At 46.7% G+C, this 25,342-nt stretch overlaps 1 protein-coding gene across 2 annotated transcripts in view; it reads right to left on the bottom strand.

The window, feature by feature from the left end:
* Positions 1–444: 444 nt before the first annotated feature.
* Positions 445–25,342, bottom strand: part of LOC140716697 (retinoic acid receptor RXR-beta-A-like) — a 67,378-nt gene continuing 42,480 nt past the window's right edge. The window contains exons 5-11 of one of the 2 annotated variants that reach the window (XM_073029517.1): positions 20,310–20,473; positions 17,081–17,158; positions 8,394–8,523; positions 7,112–7,244; positions 5,673–5,764; positions 3,962–4,067; positions 445–2,535 (exon numbers count right to left, since the gene is read on the bottom strand). In XM_073029517.1, coding sequence (XP_072885618.1) covers positions 2,388–2,535; positions 3,962–4,067; positions 5,673–5,764; positions 7,112–7,244; positions 8,394–8,523; positions 17,081–17,158; positions 20,310–20,473 — 851 coding nt within the window. In that variant the 3' untranslated portion in view covers positions 445–2,387. The remainder of the gene's footprint in view (positions 2,536–3,961; positions 4,068–5,672; positions 5,765–7,111; positions 7,245–8,393; positions 8,524–17,080; positions 17,159–20,309; positions 20,474–25,342) is intronic. The other variant, XM_073029519.1, reaches the window with a different exon arrangement.

Here is a 25,342-nt window from a genome sequence, read left to right as displayed (position 1 = left end):
TTGCATAATCCTAATCACTAGTTCAGCAACAGAACATTACTGACTAGCCTTTGCACTACCATGGATGTTTGTGCCTTTTTTATTTCAAGTATTTTTACTTCTCTCTCACTGTCTTGTAAAAATTTATACTCTGTGCATTATCTGTATCTCCGCGTCAGTGATGCTGCTTCTAGCTTTTTTCCACTGTACCTGGATCTCATCTCTACTTGTGCCCGTTACCATAAACTCGCCATGACTTGACCATCACCCTGGGCCATTCACCATGCTGACAGCAAACGGTACTGACACCGACTATCTGGAGTACTCTACTCCCAGGTACCTACCCTTCAATGACAAAAGCAACAGACGACCAGCACCAGACAGTTGTGAAAGCCAGCAGATCATGTTCCCACCACCCACACCCTTCTCCCAGCCTGAAGGGCAGAAACACACCACACAGACCTGTGCATTGGATTGGTTGAACCAAAGAGATTTATGTATGGGCACTGTAGCAAAATAAAGTCAACGCATCACAATGCTGGGATTATTTCATCAAATGTGTGGCATTGCCAGTCATAGCCATCCTTAAACTGGCAAAAAGCTGATACAACTATTCGATGGAAGAGGCTCTGAAGCAAAAGCATGCCAACTCCCACTTGTTCCTAATGTAGTGAGGGCCAGAGCTTTCCCTCACTCTGAGAGCAGACACTCTCTAAATTGGATTCATGTCACTGACATCCCACAGAACATTAGTGTTGGCCACTATTTAGTTTAATTTAGGACACTGTGGTCCAGCACCAGTGGCTGCACATACTGTGGCTTAGGGAGGTACAGCTCAGAACAGACAAAGTGAAACTTCCTCTTAACTCTCCCACCATACATTCCCAGGACCAGCCACACAGTGAAGCTCCCTCTGCACTGTCCCATCACACATTCCCAGGTTCAGAGACAGAGTGAAGCTCCCTCTGCACTGTCCCATCACACATTCCCAGGTTCAGAGACAGAGTGAAGCTCCCTCTGCACTGTCCCATCACACATTCCCAGGTCAGTGACAGAGTGAAGCTCCCTCTGCACTGTCCCATCACACATTCCCAGGGTCAGACACACAGTAAAGCTCCCTCTGCACTGTCCCATCATACATTCCCAGGACCAGCCACACAGTGAAGCTCCCTCTGCACTGTCCCCTCACACATTCCCAGGGTCAGAGACAGAGCAAAGCTCCCTCTGCACTGTCCCATCATACATTCCCAGGACCAGCCACACAGTGAAGCTCCCTCTGCACTGTCCCCTCACACATTCCCAGGGTCAGAGACAGAGCAAAGCTCCCTCTGCACTGTCCCATCACACATTTCCAGGGTCAGACACACAGTGAAGCTCCCTCTGCACTGTCCCATCACACATTCCCAGGACCAGCCACACAGTGAAGCTCCCTCTGCACTGTCCCATCGCACATTCCCTGGGTCAGACACACAGTGAAGCTCCCTCTGCACTGTCCCATCACACATTCCCTGGGTCAGACACAGAGTGAAGCTCCCTCCACACTGTCATTTCACACATGCCCAGGACAGGTACAACTCAGGTTCAATACAGGGTACAACTCCCTCTACAATGTCCTGTCACCTTTCAAGGGCAGGGACAAATCTGCTTAAATACAAAGTAAAATCTCTCTACACTGGGGGTTCCCAACCTGGGGTCCACAGAGCCCTCAGTTAATGGCAGGGCCCATGTCATAAAAAATGTTTGGGAAACCCTGCTCTACACAGTCCCATTAAAAACCACCAGGTCTGGGACAGCAGAAGTCAAAGCTTCCTCTGCATTGTCCAGTCACACGTACCCTGAGCAGGTGCAGTACACATTCTATACACAGTAGAGCTAGCTCTAACTCAAAGGGACAGGGCAGAACGAGCCTGCACTGTAACCCATCAGCGTCTCAGCTGGAACATCCAGTTGGGGAGGTTCCAGGCAGCGAGATAAGCAGAATTTCTAGTCCGTGTTAAACCAGAGGGCCAATGTTCTAGTGATGTGCCGGGAATTGCCTGGAAACTGGGACTTCTGAAGGACAGAGCACACCCAACAAGGACACCTGAATATAGAGACAGCCCCTGACCGCAGCTCTCTTGCTGATCCTGAGGAGTTGTCTCCACACCCCGCCCCTCCCAGTGGAGTGTCTGAAGCAGCACTCCCTCCTCTGCAACATCCTCACTGTCGCCGTGGTCACCGGTTGTCGGGGCAACCACAGAGTGCGAGGCTGAGTGATGTGAAGCTGCAGTTGTTCGTACACGAATGGCTGCTGAGGTCAGAGGTATGACCAGAGTCAATGGTATTGGAGGCTGTCTCCTGGCACCTCTGCCCTGTTCACCGTGCTGCCAAGAATCCCCCTCACTTGTGCCCCCAGCCATGGCACCTCCTCACGACAACTGGTGGGGAGCCTCCAACATCTCCATGAGAAAGGTGTCGATGGGGGTGTCCCCGATCAGCTTAAAGAAGAAGAGGTGCTCCAGGCACTTGAGCCCAATGGATCGCAATGCGGGCAGACGCAGGAGCAGCTTGGCAAACCTGGAGGGAGAGTAGACGGTCAGCGACCTCACCAGTGAACCAGGCGTAGCCTGCGGACAACCAGCCCACTGGGTCCCACGTACCAGCCCATCCAGACGAGAACTGCGTCACCAGCCTCCCCATCACTTCACACCTTCCTGTCCATCTGCTCCATCAGATCAGCCCCAGCCTGCAGATTCTCAGCCCATTGTGTTCCACACACCAGATGTTCACCCTGAACACTGCAGCACATCTCTCTAACCCCTTCCTCCCGATCTCTTCACTCAGATGCCCACCCTGGCTCCACCTCCACAGCACACCTTCCAACTCCCCTGACCATCCCCATAAAACCTCCCCATTACCCTCCCCCTTGGACTTCCATTAATCCCTTCCACCTTTCCTGCCTTCCATAATCCTTCCCTCCACCATGCCATACCAGTACCTTTCCTCTCCGTAAAGCAGCCCCACCACCTTCCTTACCTGCCCCTCCATACTCCTCCATGCCAAGTGGAATGTAATCCAGACGTGTGGTGTGGGGGAGGGGGGGGGTCAACGGCTGGCTGGACATACAGAGTGAATAGTAGAGACAATGGGAGTGCTGATATGAGACAGACTTGGGGGTACAGGGTCTATAACTTCCTGACAGAGTCACCAGTAGACTGGACAATGGAGAGAGCATTTGGTGTACTTGCCTTCACAGACTGAGGCACTGCATTCAAGAGTTTGTCTGGTATGTTGCAGCTGGACAAGCAATTGTTAGACTGCAGTTAGATTACTGTTTGCAGTTCTGGCCACTGCCCTACAGGAAGGACACAGTATCCATAGATAGTGCAGAAGAGATACGAATGGAGGGCAGTGGTGATTAGGAAAGAATGGATAAGTTGCAGTTATTCTTAGTAAAATATAGGAGGCTGAGGGGTGACCCTGAAGAGGTTTATAAAATTATTAGGGGCATAAATAGGAAAGATGGAATTTTTTTTTCTTAGGCAGGAGAATCCAAAACTGAAAAAGGAGCAACTTTAAAGGAGATTTGAAGAGCAAGTTTTTCCACACAGAGAGTGCTGGCTATGAGGAGTGAGCTGCCAGAGGTGGCAATAATTGTAGGGATAATTCCAGTATTTACAAAGATGTTTGGACAGATATTCGAATAGGAAAGGTTCTGATGGATTCAGGACTAATGTGGGCAAGTGAGATTAGTGAGTTAGGCATTATGGTTGGAACTGGAATTGGTTTATTATTGTTACAGCTATTGAGTGGCGGCGGGAGTGGGGGGTGGTGGGAGAGGGCAGAGGCATATTGATGGGAGAGGTCGGGGACTCTCGGGTGGGAGGGGTTGGGGACACTTGGGCGGGAGGGGTCGGGGACACTCGGGTGGGAGGGGTTGGGGACACTCGGGCGGGAGGTCAGTGGGTAGCAGTGGAAGAGAAATCACTGCTCACGTTCTCACCTGCCCAGCTGGTCTGGGTACTTCTGCCTGCAGTACGACTCGAGCGAAGCGTAAACCTTCTCCCGGAGTATCTCCACATCTGCCGGATTGGATAGCCCCTTCGCATCTGCGGGACAATATAGTCAGACAGAATCCCCTCCAATCATCATGTTGTTCAACAAGCTCCCTGTATCAGAGCAAACACAAGGAAATCTGCAGATGCTGAAAATTCAAACAACAACACACAAAATGCTAGTGGAACACAGCAGGCCAGGCAGCATCTACAGGGAGAAGCGCTGTCGACGTTTCGGGCCAAGACCCTTCGTCAGGACTAACCGAAAGGAAAGATAGTAAGAGATTTGAAAGTAATGGGGGGGGAGGGGGAAATGCAAAATGATAGGAGAAGACCGGAGGGGGTGAGATGAAGCCAAGAGCTGGAAAGGTGATTGGCAAAAGTGATACAGAGCTGGAGAAGGGAAAGGATCATGGGACGGGAGGCCTCAGGAGAAAGAAAGGAAGGGGGGGGGGGGGGAAACACCAGAGGGAGATGGAGAACAGGCAAATAACTAAATATGTCAGGGATGGGGTAAGAAGGGGAGGAGGGGCATTAACGGAAGTTAGAGAAGTCAATGTTCATGCCATCAGGTTGGAGGCTACCCAGCTGGTATATAAGGTGTTGTTCCTCCAACCTGAGTTTGGATTCATTTTGACAATAGAGGAGGCCATGGGTAGACATATCAGAATGGGAATGGGACGTGGAATTGAAATATGTGGCCACTGGGAGATCCTGTTTTTTCTGGTGGACCGAGCGTAGGTGTTCAGCGAAACGGTCTCCCAGTCTGCGTCGGGTCTCACCAATGTATAAAAGGCCACACCAGGAGCACCGGATGCAGTATACCACACCAGCCGACTCACAGATGCTTAACACCACCTAGCATCCGCACCCCATCGCAGCCTGCACACAAGGTCAAAGAGTCATGCAGCGTGGAAACGTGCCATTCTGCCCAGTATTCATGCAAGCCACAAAGTGCCATGCACACTCATAGCATGTGGCTGCAAGCTTACACCTAAAGAAATGTTGGGAGTGTTCCTGCCTCTACCATCCATTTAAGCAGTGCTTTCAATCCCAGATAACTTCTTGAGGAAAATATTCCTCCCTAAATCACCCCCCCCCCCCAAAGGCCCTACCCCTTACCCTAAACCTGTGTGTTGTCTGGTTACAACCACTTATATGAAGGGTAGTATACTTCATCATCTGTTGCTGAGGTTGTCTATCCCAGTGTACACCGCCTGAGCTTTCTCCAGGTACACTGATTGACCTTTCTCTCTCCCCCAGCTACGTTATCCATCTCTCCCCACCTACATTGCTCAACTTTTTTCTTTTTGCTGCCTGACCTACTGAGAGTTTCCAGATTTTCTCCTTACATTTCAGAGTTCCAGCAACTAGATTGTTTTTGCTTACCTGGGTAGTTCACTGGAGGAAGGATGCAGTATAGATGGTGGGGGTGTGTGTGTGTGTGTATATATATATACATACACACGTGAGCATATACAAGTGGGCACAAGGCAAGTTGAATATTAACCTTCACTCAAAGCCCACCAACCCTCGCCCTCCCAGCACGCTAACCCCAGGAAAGCCATGCATCAGAGTTCTCTGTCCTCCACTGACTGAACTACCCTGACCTACTCCACTGTCCCAGGGCCTCACAACCGGTGTGGGAGCTCGACGTACCAGGGTTGAAGAGGATGATGGCACGGAGGCAACCGAGCTCTGACTTGTCCATCTGCATATCTCTCATCTTGGAGACCAGCTCAGTGAGCACCCTGGAGACAGAGAGAGAATCACATTACCACCAGGTAGAGCGGGTCACTTCCTGAGGTCACACCCTCGGCAGGGAACGTACAGGCTAGACTGTGGGTAAAGTTCCTTCTTTCCAGTACACTTCAACAGCCCTAAAGATGGTACAGCTCATAGAACAGTACAGGATTAGGCGCTTCAGACCCCAGTACCTGTGCTGACCAAAGTCCTGATGCAACCTCTTCCCATCTGCCTGCACATGGTTTATAACTCTCCATTTCCCACCTGTTCATATCTGTGTGTCTCTATAAATGCTTGTTCAACATTACTATTGTATCTGCTTCCACTGCCTCCTCTGGCAGTGCATTGCAGGCACCCACCACTCTGTGTACAAACCTTCCCTCTTATCAAATGAATGACCTCAAGTACTGGACACTGGACATGTCTACTCTGAGAAAAAAGACAGAGTTCACCCTTGTCTGCCCCTCAGCCTCCAATGAGAATAAGCGACTTAATTTTTTGTCATACTTACAGTAAATATGTATTTAAAAAGTTAAAGCTAAGAATTACAAAGTAGATTTATTATCAAAGTATACAGTACACAACTCTGAGATTCATCTTCTTGGAGTTAGCCACAAAACAAAGAAACACCACAGACACGTTTAAAGAAAACCTCCCACACAAGAAAACCATCAGACGTGCAAAAAAAAAAAGCACATCGCGCAAACACCAAAGAGTGAACAAATAACATGCAAAACATTAGAAATCAAATTGCTGAGTCTCCAAAGGTGAGTCCACAGCCACGAACCACCGAGGCAACTAAAACCAGTCCAGGAACTAAATGGACCGCGGCGATCACTGATAGAACTTTCCATCTTGGACTCCATCGAATCACACATTCCAGTTGGATTGAATCCTACTGCCGATTCCCCTGATCTTCACTCTCAATCACCCACAAGAAGGGCCTCGACTCCTTTAGGGACCATCACAGAACCCCTCCACACAGCTTTCTCTAGAACCTTCTCCCAATTCCACCATCCAGATCAGCTGATCCAACATTCATAAGCTGAACACCACAACCCCCTTACTTTAATGGTGACCCAAACACCACCAGCAGAACACACTACTGTAGAAATCTACTGAATGAACTAACCCACAGCATTAGCAGTAAACACTAGTTAAAATCTCAACAAGGGCATTACACTGTTAAGGGTCTTGTCATTACATGTGACCCCTATTCCTGAGGCTAGATCACCTGATCTGATCATCTGATGATCACCTGATCAGCTAGATCCCTAAATCACCCACAGTGAGAAAGGGACAAAGCCCTGTGATGCCAGCACCCCAACACTATTGGTGGACCCAACACCAACCTGTCAAAGATGGCTCCAACCCCAGCACTGTGCGCACTGTTGCGGTGAACGTGGAGACCGGTGGCGAGAAGGATCCCGTCCTTCACAGTTATTGATCGGTGGGAGAATGAGGCGATCAAGAGCTCATTCCAACCTGAGGGCACAAGACACAGTGTCATCACAAGGATAGGACTGAGTCTGGAATTATTGTGGTTCTAACCCCCAACCACCTTTGCTTCACACTGATAATCCCAGGCACCCCCACTTTTACAGCCTGGACTGCCCAGGCTTCAGTCTGTCCCTCGACCTCTTGCGCTAATGTTTGATTAGAGTTTAAAATGATTTCTCAAAGTAGTTTATCTTTCTTATGCTTGCTGATATTTATATATAATCACCTGTTTGTGTGTAATTGTTCAGTGAATTTCCAGTAACTGTAGTATAGCCAGTTCCCTATTTTTCTGTAAGTTTCTCTGCAGCCTGTGTCATAGCACTGAACCTGGCTATTTCATAGGTTACTTCTGATCAATGTAATTATCTGTCTAGACTGAGTAGTTTTTAGTATAAAATGACCACAACTCTGTTTCTCTTTGTTCTCTCCTATTACAGTAGAGTAAGTTTCCATTTCTTTGTTTATGAACATTTAACAAAATGGCCATAACCATCAAGTTTCATGCCTCATTTGTGACTTCCAAAGAACCTCTGAATCATAACATCTCCAGATCCAACACAAACAGATTCCATAAGTAATAAGCTCCATGCAATAGAGAATCAGACAGACATCCCCCCCCCCCACTCGAGAGTGGTGATGGAAGCCATCTACCCAAGTGTATCTTTCTGCCACCCAAACTCTCTCCCACACCTCAAGGGAACTCACACACCCTACCCTCTCCAGATACCCTGGGTGAAACTCCCCAGCCCTCCCTATCCCCAGGAATCTCCCAATCACCCCCTTCTCTTGTTCCAAGAAGACTAGAACACTCTTACCCGTCTCATACCTTAGGGGAGTCTCTCCCACTTCACTCATTGGTAATCTGATCACCCTGACAAAACACCCAGTTCCAGGCTGAATGACAACTAGAGGAAACAGGCCATTCAGCCCACCTCACTTTTATATGAATTAAACTACATCTGCCATTCTTCAGCCCGCTGGATCAAGATCCTGATGTAATCTTCATCTTCACTGTCCACCAGACCACCGATTTCAGTGTCACTCAAAAAGTCAGGCTGAAATAATGGTGCCCTCCCCATTTCAGCACAACCAACTGCCCCCAGCCCAGCCCACCCTCAGGAGAAGATGCCTCACCTGCTCTCAGGAGGATGACCTGATCGTCCAGTGGAAGGTCAGAGAAATGAGGGATGCGTTTTGCCCATTCCACCAGCGTAAAGAGCTGCTTGTCTGCAGCCTGGCAGATGTTTGTCACGGGGTCGTTGGGCTGTGAATGAAGCAGCAAGTTATTTGGGGTTACAGAGTGTCTCAGAGCGCTCACAGAGAGCATTATCTCATCTCAGGACGTCCTGAAACAGGTTACAAATCAACAACGCACTCTGCAACCTGATTGCAGGGAGCAAACACCCATAGGCACCATATGGAGAGCAATAGTAATGCTGACTGCTGGAAAAGCTTTATCCCAGCTATAAGAGGAGGTCCATCCTCTCAGTCAGGAGGGTAAATCTCCAAAGGATGGCAGTTCCAACACCTACAGTGCTCCCATGGGCAGTAAGGGTATCAGAATCAGATTTAGGTTTATCATCACTGACAAGCATCATAAAATTCACGCAATATGCTGGAAGAACTCAGCAGGTCAGACAGCATCTATGGAGGAAAGTATAAGTCAATGTTTCAAGCTGAGATCCTTCCTTTCCCTCTATAGCTGCGGTTTGATGTGCTGAGTTCCTCCAGCATTTTCTGTGCCTTGCTCAGATTTCCAGCATCTGCAGGATGTCTTGTGCCTATGTTGTGAAATTTGTTTGGTGGCAGTAGTAAAGTGCAAGACATCAAAATTATAAGTTACAAATAAATAAAGTGTGAAAGAGGAATAGTGAGGTAATGCTTGTGGGCTCATGCACTGTTCAGAAATTTGATAGCAGAGAGGTAGACGCTGTTCCTGAATCATTGAATGTGCGTCTTCAAGGAGAGTCATACTGGATCCAGAGTTCACACCCTGGTTTTGACACCATGACCTGTTGATTCAAGGGGAAGAGCTCCACCTGCTGAACCTCAGCTCACACCTAGCAGAATAAAGACATCATCTCCTTGATCACTTCCCATCTTTTTCTCAGGGCTGTCCTATTTCAGGTCTGTAGTGTCCATAGCTTCAACTCAAATGTTTGACTTCAAGGCAAGACTGTCACCAGCTACAGTTGCTCACTGGAACCAAGTTGCCCTGTGGTAAGGTAACTTGACTGTAAATTCATAGGTATGAGTTCCAACCCACTGACCCCTCTGGGGAAAATAAATACAATTACATTAATGACCTGTAATTGTGAAAAGAAATTATCAGTGTTAGTGAGAAGAAACTGCCAGTTTGTTAGAAAATGCACGTGGTTTCTAAATTAACACACAAAACACTGAAGGACCTCAGCAGGTCAGGCAGCATCTATAGGGAGCTGGACAGTCCATGTTTTCGGTTGAGATCCTCCATCTGGAACCAAATGTCAACGAGGAAGCGAAGCTTGCCTTCTTTACCCAGTCTGCCCCATTTGTAATTCTGACTCAGAGTAACATACTGACTCACCGACCCGAAACTTAACTCTGCTTCTGTGAAAAGCAGGTGTCATTTCAGGTGATGATTCAAAACGTGGACACATTAGAAAGAGGAGGGCAACAGTTCCTTTCCAATAGCAACCTGGCAACCTTTTTGTCATATACTAGTTATAATAGAACCAAAGGCAAAGCGCACCACTGCCCAGAGTTGCACTCATACTGATATTGAGACACTGGAGGAGAAATCCATTCAGTACCTCCACCTGGTCCAACCAGCATCAATAAGACTTTTCCTCATCCTTACTGCCTCTGCCCATCGTGGTTATATTCACAGAACATAGGACAGCACAGTACAGACCCTTCAACCCATGATGTTGTGTCCACATTTTAACCTACTCCAAGATCAATTTAACCTTTCTCTTCCACGTAACCCTCCTTTCATTCATGCACCCATCAAAGAGTCTCTTAAGTGTCCCTTATACATCAGCCTCTACCACCATCTTTGGTAGTGTGTTCCATGCACCTCCCACTCTATGTAAGATTATTTCCTGGAATAATCTTTAAAAAGATGAATAACCAACAGAGAGAATCCTATCAGACTCTAGGGAACAGTGGCACACTCACACCAGCTATCCAAGCTTGGCACAACTCAGTGCACCACCATCTCCGCAACCTTCCCAGATCATTTAGAAACTTTGGATGCTTCAGGAATGCTAAACCCAGATACCTGGAACACAGAACAGTACAGCAACACTTAATTAAACTAATCCTCTCTGCTACACAAAGTCTATGTCTCTCCATTCCCGTTATTTTCCAAGAGCCTCTTAAACATATCCATCATAGTTGCCTCCACCACCACCCTTGGCAAAGCATTCCAGGTATCCACCAATCTGTGTGGAAAAACTTGCCCGGCATATCTGCCCCTCACCTAAAAGTGTGTGCGCTCTAGTATTAGGCATTTTGATGAGAATAAAAGGATAATAGCTGTCGACTCTTCTCTCTAACATTGGGACTGGTGAAGTTTGGCACAAATACTAACCAGTCGTGCTCAGGGAGAGGACTGCCTCTGGTGAATAATCCCAGTCAGCCAGAGTCCCAAACCACCACAGCACCATAATGGAAGGCACTGGATGAACAGATTAAACAGTACTTCTGTAGATTTCAGCCTTCAGCTCACACCCTGGGCATCCATTCAACCATCTGGAACACAATCAGACTCCAGCAGTGGAATGAGCTGCCAGTGGAAGTAGTAGAGAAGGGTACAGTTACAATGTTTAAAAAGACATTTGTGCAAGTACATGGATTGGAAAAATTTAGAGAGATGTGGTCCAAATGCAGGTACACGTATTAATTGGAATGGACACAATAGGCTGAAAGGCTGACTTTTGTGATGTATAACTCTGTGAATCTATGCTCTTGGCTGGCCTGAAGTGAAACGAGACTGAAGGAGTTTATCCCGGAGTCATCAGCAAATGAAAAGGCCAGAACTTTGTGAAAAGTGACAAGCACTGCCCATTCATCACTAACCTCCAAAATAAACCCATCCAGAGCAATTCTCCCAGCAGGAACTGATGAGGTAGAATAAACATCCCATTACGCCAAACCAGGCTATTCCACACACCCTTCATCAGCCAATTGCCAATTATTACAGCAAGTGTTAAGAAGACCATCCCTTGAAGCAATGTTGGCCACCCCCAGCAGGAGTAGACACCCAGGCCATGAACACTAATAAATCAAAGACTGAGTTCAGATGTAACCCAAAATGGCTGGAATACTGAACTCATGCAGGAGAAATGGATTTATGGGGAATGTCACTGGTACATGGAGAGGCAGGAATGGATTAAAGTACCAGGGTTGCAGGAGGTATGGGTTGAGGGAGAAGGCGCATGTGGACCAGACATACCGGCTGGGTACTACCATAAATGTCAGTATGTGATACAGACAATCCAACATTATATTTTTTTTTAAAAGGGGAAAAAATGGGTATTACTCCTGTTGACTAGATGATACCTAAAGCAAGAGGCCATGATATTATATGTGGAACACAACCACTGCAAATACTGATATTTGTCAACTAGCTACAGCACAGATCCATGCCTCCTCTCCCCACTGTGCTCCATCTATCTCTCATTTCTCTCTCATTCTTGCTGCCTCTATCTAGCATTCACCTCTCACAGTCTCCCAACTCCAATCCTCCCCCCACACTCCCCTACCTGCTTATCATCTTTCAATCTGAGCACCTTCGGCTCATTTTCACCCCTCCCCTTCTCCGTTTCATTCTGAGCATACAGGATGGAGATTTGACCTGAAACGTCAACAGTTCCCTTCCTCCCCACAGATGCTGGGGTCCTCCAAGACACACAATCAGGACCACACTAGAATATGTGTTTATTCAACATTTAATATATGATTGTTTCTAACAACAGCCTCCAGTACCTTGCTTGCAACTGAGAGTCCACTCCTCTCCACGGAAAGAGGTTGTGTTGCTATGACCCCACCCTCTCTCCATTAACAAATGGAGCATGGCTCCTGTCAAGATTTGAGAGACTGATCACCAACCGCACAGAATCACAAATATCGATGCATGAGAGAAACAATCCACATTTTATAAAACTTCATGTACTGATTCACATCAGGTTTTGAATGGTTAGCCACAAGTTTCAGCTGACAGCCACCTAGCCCCTCTTATCTGAGGGAAATCAGTGAGGAATTGATCGAGACTGGTTGCAGTCAGTATGTGAAAGTGGTTTGCTGCTCCATCAGCGTCTTTCGGAGTTGCGTCGTCAACCTGGCAATCAGACCACAGCCACAGCTCTGACTCAAGAAGTGGCTCATTCATCGACACAGAGACCAAGGTACCACAGAGTCAATATTGGGGAGACTGGCTCACTCTCACTAACCCGAAGTGGATTACAAAGTACTTGGAAAAACTATAGAATTGGCCAAATTTAGATTTATGGAAGGGAAAAGATGTTCAACAGTTCTGTTAACAACTTTATAAGGGTGTGACTTGCAAAATGTAGAACTTGCATGTAATACATGCAGATTTTGAGGAGCACTTTGCTAGAGGGACTCACAACCGGTTAATAAATAGAATTATAGCACATGTAATTGGGGTAATACATTAGGAAATAATGGGGACTGATTAAAAGAAAATAAGGAGTACAGATAAACCTATACATATTATTGGGGCTATTAAACAAGGAAGGAATGGGGATCAATTAATGGATACAGAAGAGGGAACATGGATATGTTTGTTGATTTGGGTTCTACAAGAGTTATACTGGGGCCCCGTTTGATTGCTGATTTGCATGAGAGAATTAAGTGTTAGATATTTAGTTTGCTGGTAAAGCTGGGTACCAATGTGGGCTCTGAGGAGGATACAGAAAGACTTCAGGGAGATATGTACAGGTTCTATGCATGGACATGGACATGGACAGAACAGATGAAACATAATGTTGTAAAAGCAGATTTAGACAATGAGAGAGTGAGAGGCGCATGGTGTGGAGAGGCCTGGTATGCAAGTCAACATGAAGCAATTAGCCAGGAAAGCAAGCGGTGCACTGCACTTTTTATTGCATGAGGGCTCATGCACGAATGAAGGTATCTCAGAGACCACACTCAGAATAATGTTTACAGATCTGGTCCTCTCCACTGAAGGAGGTGGTATGTGTGATAGGAGTGAAGCCTACACAATTCTCCTAATCTCAAGCACACATCCTTTACTTATTCTTCTCTGCCCCGAGAGGTGGTGGTTGAGCTCTTGGGAAATGGGCAGCAAGGGAACTTTCTGTGGAGAATGCAAGACCCTGCCCTCAAAATCCAACCATCATTTGTTCATCCAATGTCCCTTCCCCTCACCACTGCCATTCTCCTACCAAGCCTCCTACTCTCTTCCCCAGTCTACGACTCATTATGCCTTTGAAACCACCAGATCTTCTCCTTCTCTTCGCTCTGCAGTCTGATGCAGCCAGTCAATATACTCTCCACTACACACACATAGAAGTTAGTCAAATTTTAGATGCCATGCCGAATCTTCGCAAACTCTTAAGAAAGTAGAGGCACTGCTGGGCATCCTTTGCAATTGCACTTATGTGCTGGGCCCAGGACAAGTCTTCCAAAATAATAACACTGAGGAATTTAAAGCTGGTCACCCTTTCCACCTCTGATCCTCCAGTGAGGACTGGATCATGGGCCTCTAGTTTCCTCCTCCTGAAGTCAAATGTCTTGGTCTTGGTGACATTAAGCAGAGGATGTTGATTCATCACCACCTTTAATTCGGCCTATGACAGTGGTGTCATCAGCAAACTTGAATATGGCATTGGAGCTCTGCTTAGCCACACAGTCCTATGTAAAGCGAGTAGAGCAGGGACCAACCACACAGCCTTGTAATGCACCTGTGCTGATAGATATAATGGAGGAGACGTTGCCAGTCCGAACTGAGGTTTGCAAGTGAGGAAATCAAGGATCCAAATGCACATGGAAGTACTGAGGTCCGGAAGAGTATTTGATTAGTTTTGAGGGGCTGATGTATTGAATGCTGAGCTGTAGTCTATAAAGAGCATCATGACATTTGCACCCTTGCTGTCTAGATGTTCCAGGGTTAAGTAACGACCCAGTGAGATAGCATCTGCTGTGAACCCATTGCTACTGGTCTGTCACCTGTTGCGCCAGTAAGCAAATCTGAGTGGATCTAAGTTCCTTCTCAGACAGGAGTTGATATGTTTAATCAATAACTTGTCAGAACACTTCATTAATGTGGATGCATGTGCTAGTGGACGATAGCCATTGAAAAAGGTTACCACTTTCTTCTTTGGCACCAGTATAATTGAAGCCTGCTTGAAGCAGGTGGTTACCTTAGACTACTGAAGCAAAAGGATAAAGATCTCAGTGAACTCTCCAGCTAGTTGATCAGCACAGATTTTTTAGTACTTGGCTAGGCACCGTCTGGGCCAGATGCTTCCTATGGGCACATCTTCCTGAAGGCTGCTCATACATCGGCCTCAGAGTCTGAAATTATATGATCATTAGGGCTGTGGGAGCTTGTGATGGTTCCTCCATGTTTTGATGGTCAAAGCGAGCATAGAAGGCATCGAGTTCATCTGGAAACGAAGCCCTGTTGTTGTCTACATCAATTGATTTAATTTTATAAGAGGTGATAGTATTCAAGCCCTGCCACAACTGTCTAGCATCCTTTGTTAATTCAAGTTTAATCTGGAATTGCCACTTCACCCATGAAACGGCTTTCTGGAGGTCACATCTGGGCTTCTTCTAACTTTCTTGGTCATCAGACTTGAATGCCTCTGATCTGCAGATTTCATGGTTCATCCAGGGCTTCTGGTTGGAAAGACTCTGAAAGATTTTGTGGGGATATACTTGTCTACAACAGTTTTAATAAATTCATGACAACAAATCATTCAGATCTACTGATGAATCCTTGAACATGGACCAGTCCACCAACTCGAAGCAATCCTGTAGCAGCTCTTCTGATTGCAACAACCACAGGAGGCCCTAATCTCTGGAGCTTTGCTCATTAGCCTCCGCCTGTATGTAGGTAGAAGATGGTCAGCCAATTAATCAGATTTTCTGAAATACTGTCTGGGCATTCCTTATCTTAGTATAACAGTGGTCTGGTGTGTGGGAACCTCTCGTGCTACTAATGGTAGTTGGGCAGGGTTTTCTTCAACCAAGGCTGGTTGAAGTCCTAGACTATGATTTGAAATGCGTCGGGATGTTTTCTTGTTTGGAGACGGCATCATGCAGCATCTCAAGCGCTTGATTATAGTCCGTCATTGGTGGTATGTAAATTGTGGTCAGGCTTATGGAGGAGAACTGCCCAATGGCCCTTGACCATTAAGTGTTCAAGGTTGGGGAACAGGAGTCTGACAAAACCACCACGAGAGCACCGTCCAGAGTTTATAATGAAATGCACACATTCACCTTTTGCCTTTTCTTCATCAGCAGTTCGATCCATTCTGTCAGCTGAGAAGCCTTCTGGTCTGATCACTGTAACTGACTTGCTGGGAGAAAGCCACATCTTGCTCAGACATAAAACACAACAATCTTGCATTTCCTTCCAATCCAGCAAACTTGCCCTTAGGTCCTCAATTTTGTTCTCCAGCGACCGTACATTTGTTAACAAGAAGCTTGGTAGAGGGGGGCTCATCCTTCTGTGTTTCAGCCTGGCTTGAAGCTCCCCCTTCCTGCCTTGCTTCCAGCCATGGTAATGAGATTTCATCCACTTAAAGGTGCCATACCTGTACCTGCTTGGTGCACGGAGTCCTTCAGATGATTGCAAAATCTGTGGGTCATTAAGTTGATTTAAAAGTACATGGCTTAGAGGGGAATTAGACGCTGTAGATTGCAGTGAGTGTAATTCAAAGGGGTATATTTGAAAGTATTTTAACTGAGTAGTAATTCACCGACACCAACTTGATGAAAGGTAACACCCTCTCTGCGACCGTCGCTTCAATCTCTCCTCGTAACCCTGTGGAGTTCTTTAACTCTCATTCTCCTAACCTCAAATACAGGCACTGCTGACCAACCTTTCCTTACCCAACAGTCCCTGCAACCTGCCAACGTCCCACAAACCTTGTCAGAATGCTTCTAAAGCAAACATATTCCATCTTAAAGAGGTGTACTTAAAGAGGAGATTGATATGTTCTTGATTGGCAAGGAGGATATGGGAGAAGGCAGCAGAATCGGGTTCAGAAAGAAAAAGTCAGCCACGATTCAGTGGCAGAGCAGGACCAATGGGCAGTCTTGCCCTAAATCTGTTCCTATAGCTTATGGTCTAAAACCTTACACCAGCTCCAGGTGGTCCTAATGCAGGAACAGGATTTTCTTAATTTTGTGCTCTTTTCAACAAAGATTGAAGGGCAAGAATATGAGGAGGTTCAGAAGGAAGGAGGCAGAACAGGAGGAGGGGGTTAAAGGGAGGGGCAGGAGGGGAGATTCAACAGGCAGGGGATAGTGAATAGAGGGTAAAGGAGTGAAAACAGCGAGGGGGCATACAGGGGATAGGGAGGAAGGAGCGAGTAGGAGAGAAACAGGGAGGAGGACAATGGAGAAGAAGCTCTAACCTCTGGAACATCAGCAGGCACCCTCACTATTCACAGTGGACACCGCCTGCACCCCACAACCCCCACACGTGAGCAGCTGGGCAGGGAAGGGCAGGCGGTTGGAGAACAACCTCACAGTGTAATGTAGTGGATTAACCCTGCCCCGCCACCACCCTCCCGCGCAGTCACTGCAGGAGAGAAAACCCATGAACAAAAGGGAGTTACTTTTGTAGCTGTTATCACACGGCGAATGACTGTTGGTTGGGGCTCGGCCTCAGCGAGTACTCGAGAAATCACATCGATCTGATGGCAGAGAGACACAAGTTAGGAGCAGAACAGAATGGAGACTAGATTAAACAAAGAGGCGCCCTATGCACAAACTCTGGTGGGGGGTGGGGGCTGCAGGAGGATATGGGGTGAAGAATCTTTCCTTGAATCGATACAACCCATCCCCACAAGGATACCTCACACAGCTTAGGCTGGGAGTGGTAGAGGAAGGGGCAGATACAGAACTGGAGCACTTCACTTCAAAAACAACACTGTACATTTATATAGCACCTTTCCAGACAGCAGAGACTTTACAGCCAAAGACATCCAGGATGTCCCCGGGTTACAAAACAGTTTTGTATCTACAGACAGCCATGACAATTCTGACCGTACACAAAAATCACTACATCTGTTAACCACAGCTCATTAGTACTGTAGTGAACACCAATTAGCAAACTTATTGTCCTCCCCTGCCCAGTTGCAATGGTACAGTCAGGATCTCCCACATTAAATAACTGGTTTCAATAGTCCAGAAAAACCAGTGCACTTTATGCCACTCAATAAATTATCATCACACGATTATCAATAGAAGCGATAACTTGTCAATTTCCAGAGCAACTCTGTTAGATAGCTTCCCATAGTGAAACAGCACACGTTCGCCGTGGCCAGAGACAATGGTAATGGGAGGTTACATGGAAACCAGTTCTTTTAGGTCTATTTGTTTTCAGAATTGAATAATACTTATGAGAGCTTGTTCCTGTGTAATGGTGCCCATAAGTTGGACGATCATAACCCAGGGAGGAGCTGAACCTCCGAGGAGTGGGCATTACTGCAACACGTGAAACAAGGCATTGAGGAGACAATCAGCAGACAAGCTATTGTGGTGATGTTGAGGAACCATGCTTATTTATTTATCAAGACACAGCATGGTGGGTCCTTTCCAGCCCAGCAACCCACCTATTTAACCTCAGCTTAATCATGGGACCATTTACAATGACCAATTAACCTGGTAAGTATTTGGATTGTGGGAGGAAAACTGGAGCACCCAGAGAAACCCACACGTTCTACGGGGAGGATGTACAAACTCCTTACAAATTACACCAGAATTGAACTCTGAACTCTGACACTGCGAGCTAGAAGAGTGACACACTAACTGCAATGTTACCATGAGGCCTGGTTAGAAGTGTGGAGGCTTCAGGGTGGCCCTGAGATACTGGGATCAGACAGTCCTGGGTTCAAAGCTCATTTAGGCAGGCCACACGGTTGTCAGCTGGGGAGGGTGAGCATAGAGGGAGTGCATGCCTGCAAGGGGAAGCATGCGTGGATGCATGAACAAGATGTCTATGTTCACAGGGCGTAGAACAGTCTGCAATGGAGTGTGCAATGGAGTGTGTCCAAGTGCAAACAAGGTGAGTGTGTGAGAGTGAACTCTGCCTTACCCATTCTGAGTAAATGAGGGCACAAAATGAGTGTCCCCACCAGATTCCTCGGTGACATCCATGCATGCTCGCAGCCTCACTGTCTTCCCTGCCGTTACATCCACCTTGTTTCATTCCCTTCCCCACCTTGATAAAAGCCTCTGAAAGTACCTGTTCACAGCCAATGTGCTTTCACACTGATTTCCTCAAAGGCTTCAACCTTGTCCAACACTTGACAATCACCAGTTAATCCCACTCTGTCCAAGTGACCACTAACTTCATTCCCAACTTTCATGCATTCCATCCCCTCCCCATTCTTTACTTCTCCTGCTCCTTGCTCCCTTGAATCTTATTGGAGTTCATTTGCCTTTGCCACAAACTAAACTGGGCACTGCCTCCTGTACTCCCTTTAAACTTTTACTCAAAAATTTATTCTATTATTATACAATATCTGAAAAATTTTTCAAATTATGCTGGTGGATTAATGGGAATAACATCCAACAGTCAGGAAAATTTGCCAGCCCTATTCCTACACGAGCCTTAGTGGCATTCTCACTTAATGCCCCCAAGACAAATATTTTCCTCCAAGTCTCACACTATCACAACTTAGCATCGCCTCCCCATAAAGTCCTTAAAATCCTTGAATATGCCACACTTAGAGCTTTAATGTAACCCAAAACCTAAACAAAAGAGTTAGGCATTGTCCACATGCTCCTGTCTACGTCATAATAACAAGAGAATAAGCAGTTGCTGGAAATCTAGATCACACACACACACACGCAAAATATACTGGAAGAACAGAATAACTCAGCAAGTCAGACAGCATCTATGGAGAGGAAAAACAGTCAACGTTTCAGGGTTGAGACCCTTCATCAGGTCCTGATGAATGGCTTGTCTTGATGCAACAACGTAGATGCCGTGGCCAAGAAAGCTCACCAGTGACTCCAATCCTTTAGGAGGCTTAAGAATATTGGCATATCCCTGTTCACACTTACCAATTTTTACACGGATGCATAATGGCTTGGTACGGCTTACCAATCCAGATGCATAATGGTTGGTTATAGCAACTGCTCTGCCCAAGACCACAAGAAATTTCAGGGTTATAGCCATAGTTCAGCACATCACAAAACCAGGCTCCCCACTATGGACTTTGATTATGCTAGCTGGCTTGGTGAGGCAACGAGAAGTATAGAGTAAGACCCCACTCATCCTGGGTATTCTCTCTTCTCCCCTCAACCTCATGTAGAGGATATAGAAATCTGAATAGCACGTACCACCAGACTCAAGGTCAGCTTCAACCCAATTGTTATCAAACTCTTGAACGAAGCTCTTGAAAGATAAGATGGACTCTTGACCTCACTTGTTATGATCTTGCACTGTATTCCCTACCTGCACTGCCCTCTTGGTAGATTTACACTTTATTTTGCATCTGTTATTGTTCTGCTTTGCTTTACCTCAGCACACTGTGTAAAGACTTGTTCTGTATGAACAGCATGCAAGACAAGCTTTTCACTGTATTTTTGTACATGTAATAATAATAAAGCAAAAACAACACCAATTTTCAGTACCAGGTCCAAAGACTTGGATGGTGGAACAGTAGAAACATTAAAAGATGGGAGAATTATGATTACAAGGGATGATTTGTTTAAATTACGCAGCTGATGATACAGCAAAGTGACAGGACAACCTGCCCAGACCCCGGACAACAGGACACACTGCCGACACAAGAGATCCAGCTTCAGGCTTCACTGCCACCCCACTACTCTTACCGAAGTCAAGTCACTCGCCGATCCATCCGTCTGCAGGTCTGGCTTCTGCTCCACGGCCAACTCCGCTTCCAGGATCTTCTCCACCGGCATCTCATCATTGGCTCCACTAGTGGATTCCGCCTCCTCACCCCTCTCCCTGCTCCGCTGCCTCTCCTCCTGGACGGCTAGGGGAAGGAGCAGAACCATGGAATCTTGCAGGTACATACCACCAGTGGGTTGGGGTGGGGGGCAAGTACACGTTTAGGAAGGGTGGGATTTGCAAGTGGTCTATGTGTTGGAGTGAGGAGGTGCTGTCAAGATAGGAGTGGCACAGGGTGGGCCAGTTTAGCAGAAGGTGGGGATGCGAAGGGTTGGATAAAGTTCTGGGGGGGGGGGGGGGGTGGTAAGAATTAGGGACAGATGGAAGAGGCTGGGTTGGAATAAGACCATAAAATATAGGAGCAGAATTAGGTCATTTGGCCCACGAGTCTGCTCCACCATTTCATCATGGCTGATTCAATTTTCCTCTCTGCTCCAATCTTCTGCCCTCTCCCCAGACCAATCAAGAATCTATCAACTTCTGCCTTAAATATACATCAAGACTTGGCCTCCACAGCTGCCTGTGGCAAAGAATTCCACAGATTCACCACTCTGAATTGAGGGAAGGAAACCTATTAGGATGGAGAATGGGACCCAGCACAGCAGCCGGGGCTGTACACAAGGAGAAGCAGTATATCAACAGTCAACAAACAAGGATAAATTGGCTCCCAACACAGGAACAGTGAGTTACGGAACTAATGGGGCCTCAACGTCTACATGGGACAAGCTGAAAATAATAGCTGCAAATGACATCCTAATTTGAAGCAGAAATTGTAATTAGAAATAAGAAACAGAACAGAGTACAGGAATTCCTAAAGGATCACCTTGGAACAGAACCCCTGATGCATGTTAACGGTTTCGGAAAATCTTTGTGCAGGCAGGAATTACGAGCTGCAGCAGTGCCAGAGGGAGAGGTGAAGACCATTCATCACAGTTTTCAGGAGGGGATTAGTTCAACATAAGGGAAGATAATTTGTAATTTGTAGGGCTGCAAGGAAGAGAGTAGGAAACTGGGTCTGATGAGAGTGCTCCTCTAGGAGCAAACATGGACTCGATGGGCCTAATGGCTTCCATCTGTGCTATACTAATTGGTGGATTAATGGTCCAGGAGAGGTGAGGGTTCCCTCTGTGCAGCTGATCTCGCCAGTTCTGCCAGGGGTTCCATTACCCGAGAATCAGTCAAAATGCCTCTGGCTCCTGTAAGGGCAAGGCTTCAAGTCCCACAACCCCGCGATAACACTCCACATGCATGCCAAGACAGCACTGTTTTGTCGGAGCAGACATCTTTGAAATGAAATGTCAAACCTGTTGACCCCTCACTATTACTGAAGGAGAATCTAGGCCCTAAACCCTGGACTTCTTATTTCCCTCCATAGATGCTGCCTGATCTGCTGAGTTTTCTTTAGCATTTTGATTGTGTTTTCCCCTCGTGGTCGTTGAAATCCCCATTTTGACAGAAAGGCAGGAACCTTCTATCAATACTTCCCACTCCCTCCAACCTAAATCACAACAAAAGGTGTAGTAGGAGCTTGATGTGTCTCTTAATTATAGGCCATCACTGTGTTATGAACGCCTGACTTATAGCCACCTCTACATGTGAATGCACTCCCATATTATTTCAAATTTCAAAGTAATTGAAGTCAATACTGAAGTCAAATGTACTTATAGCTTGATACATTCCTATGACAGCAGAATTAGTTTGCTTTCTCTCCACTTTTAGTAATTACTTTTTTCTTATTCATCTTATGTGCTCTTGATGCCATCCAATACAATACTGTAATGTGTGGTTATCATTCAATGATATTCGAGAATTTTCCAATTAACAGTTAAATCTGGGGAGGACAGTCTGTAGTTTACAACACTATGAAGTCCTTCAGTGGCAGTGAAATGTTCTGGGAAAGGCGCAGTACAAATTCACATTCTGCCTTGATGTGATCTTCCACCCCGCTGTACCTGAGAGAACCCGAACTGATCCATACCAAGTCAAGCCTCCACGAAACGTCACAAGATGCTTTTGGTGAGGGAAGAGCATACAGTAAGTGGTAGGACCTTTAGGGGTACAGATGTACAGAGGGATTTTGGGGTGCAAGTCTGTAGCTCCCCGAAAGAGGGTAAGGTAGGTATACAGCATACCTACCTTCGTCAGTGATAGCATTGAGTGTTAAAGCTAGTAAGTTATGTCGCAGCTGTATAAAACTTCCGTGAAGTCACAATAATTGTATTGTCTGCAGTTCTGGTAGATGTATTACAGAGAGGATGTGGAGGCTTTGCAGAGGGTACAGAAAAGGATTACTGGGTTGTTACCGGATTAGAAAATATTAGCCGCAAGGAGAAGCTGGACAAACTTGAACTGTTTTCCCCAGAACGTTAGAGGCTGAGGAGCAACCAGATAGAAATTTATCAAATCATGAGAGGGATAGATAGTTTGAGCTTTATCCCCAGGGTAGGAACACCAAATACTTGAGGACATATCCTTAAAGTGAGAGGGGAAGTTTAAAGGAGATTTACATAGTAAGTTTTTGTTTTACACAGAGCAATTAAGTGTCTAGAATGTGCTGCCAACGGAAGCAGTTGAAAGCAGGTATTGTAACAATGTTTAAAAAACATTTAGAGAGATGCATCAAAGGCAGAGAATAGAAGGGTATAGACCACATGCAGGTAAACAGGAATAATTTAATTTGGCAGCATGTTTGACGCAGACAGTGTGGAATGAAGGGCCTGATTCTGTGTTCTGTGTTGGTGGTGTGGGGAATAGGAAATAGGGAATAGATTTTCAAACACAAACACGAGGAAATCTATAGATGCTGGAAATTCAAGCCACACAAAAAATGCTGGTGGAACGCAGCAGGCCAGGCAGCATCTATAGGAAGAAATACAGTCGACATTTCGGGCTGAGACCCTTCGGCAGGACTAACTGAAAGAAGAGATAGTAAAAGATTTGAAAGTGGGAGGGGGAGGGGAGATCCAAAATGATAGGAGAAGACAGGAGGGGGAGGGATGAAGCTAAGAGCTGGAAAGTTGAATGGCAAAAGGGATACACAGCTGGAGAAGGTAAAGGATCATGGGATACTGGTATCTGTCCCCCACTTTTCCTTTGCTACATCAGCGACTGCATTGGCGCTGCTTTCTGCACGCATGCTGCGCTCATTGACTTCAACAACTTTGCCTCCAGTTTCCACCCTGCACTCAAATTTACCTGGTCTATTTCGAACACCTCCCTCCCCTTTCCTGATCTTTCAGTCTCTGTCTCTGGAGATGGCTTATCTACTGATATCTACTATAAACCTACGGACTCTCATAGCTGCCTGGACTGTTCCTCTTCCCACCCTGTCTCTTGCAAGGATGCCATCCCCTTCCCTCAATTCCTCCATCTCCGATGCGTCTGCTCTCAGGATGAGGCTTTTCATTCCCGGACGAAGGAGGTGTCTTCCTTTTTCAAAGAAGGGGGCTTCCCTTCCTCCACCATCAACTCTACTCTCAAACGCATCTCTCCCATTTCACGCACATCTGCTCTCATCCCATCCTCCCGCCACCCTGCTAGGGATAGAGTTCCCCTTGTCCTCACCTGCCGCCACACGAGCCTCTGGGTCCAACATATGATTCTCCATAACTTCCGCCACCTCCAACAGGATCCTGCCACCAGGCACATCTTCCCCTCCACCCCTCTTTCTGCCTTCCGCAGGGATCGCTCCCTACGCGTCTCCCTTGACAATTTATCCCCCCCCCCCCATCCCTTCCCACCGAAGGGATCCAAACTTACCCTTGTGGGTAAGTGCTACACTACCCTTACACCTCCTCCCTCACCACCATTCAGGACCCCAGACAGTCCTTCCAGGTGAGGCGACACTTCGCCTGTGAGTCTGCTGGTGCTCCCGGTGCAGCCTTCTATATGTTGGTGGGACCCGACGCAGACTGGGAGACCATTTCGCTGAAAACCTGCGCTCTGTCCGCCAGAGAAAGCAGGATCTCCCAGTGGCCACCATTTTAATTCCACGTCCCATTCCCATTCTGATATGTCTATCCATGGGCTCCTCTACTGTCAAGATGAAGCCACACTCAGGATAGAGGAACAACATCTTATATTCCATCTGGGTAGCCTCCAACCTGATGGCATGAACATTGATTTCCATAACTTCTGTTAATGACCCCCTCCCCTTCTTACCCCATCCTTTATTTATTTATTATTTTCCCTTTTTTTTCTTCTTTTCTCTCTCTGCCTCTCTCAATATCACTCCTTGCCTGCTCTCCATCTCTCTCTGGTGCCCCCTCCCCCTTTCTTTCTCCCTAGGCCTTCCGTCCCATGATCCTCTTCCTTCTCCAGCTCTGTATCCCTTTTGCCAGTCAACTTTCCAGCTCTCAGCTTCATCCTTCCCCCTGCTGTCTTCTCCTATCATTTCAGATCTCTCCCTCCCACTTTCAAATCTCTTACTAGCTCTTCTTTCAGTTAGTCCTGATGAAGGGTCTCAGCCCGAAACATTGACTGTACTTCTTCCTATAGATACTGCCTGGCCTGCTGCATTCCACCAGCATTTTTTGTGTTTGTTGAGGGAATAGATTAGCAGGTTTGTGCTCAGGGAGGATAGTCCCGTATCTAATCTCCACACTGTGAGACAACTGGAAGTCAAGGTTGCCATGAAGACCCCTTATCAGTGGTAACAAACAAAAGTGCTGGAAAAACTCAGTAGGTCAGGCAGCATCTATAGAGAGGAATAAAGAGCTGATATTTCAGGTTGAGACCCTTCATCAAGACAGGAAAAGAAGGGGGCAGAAGCCAGAATAAAAAGGTGGTGGGGTGGGGGGGGGAAGGAGCAAGAACTGCAGGTGGCGAGATCAGGTGAGAGGAAAGATAGATGAGCGGGAGGGGGGAAATGAAAGACAATGACACGAGAATCTAGGAGGTGATAGGTGGAAGAGGTAAAGGGCTTAAGCAGGACGAATCTTATGAGAGGACAGCA

This window comes from Hemitrygon akajei, chromosome 2 (genome assembly GCF_048418815.1).
Source record: "Hemitrygon akajei chromosome 2, sHemAka1.3, whole genome shotgun sequence".
Classification (NCBI taxonomy): Eukaryota; Metazoa; Chordata; class Chondrichthyes; order Myliobatiformes; family Dasyatidae; genus Hemitrygon; species Hemitrygon akajei.
The sequence above is the reverse complement of the archived record's forward strand: the minus strand, read 5'-3'. Positions and strand labels throughout refer to the sequence as shown.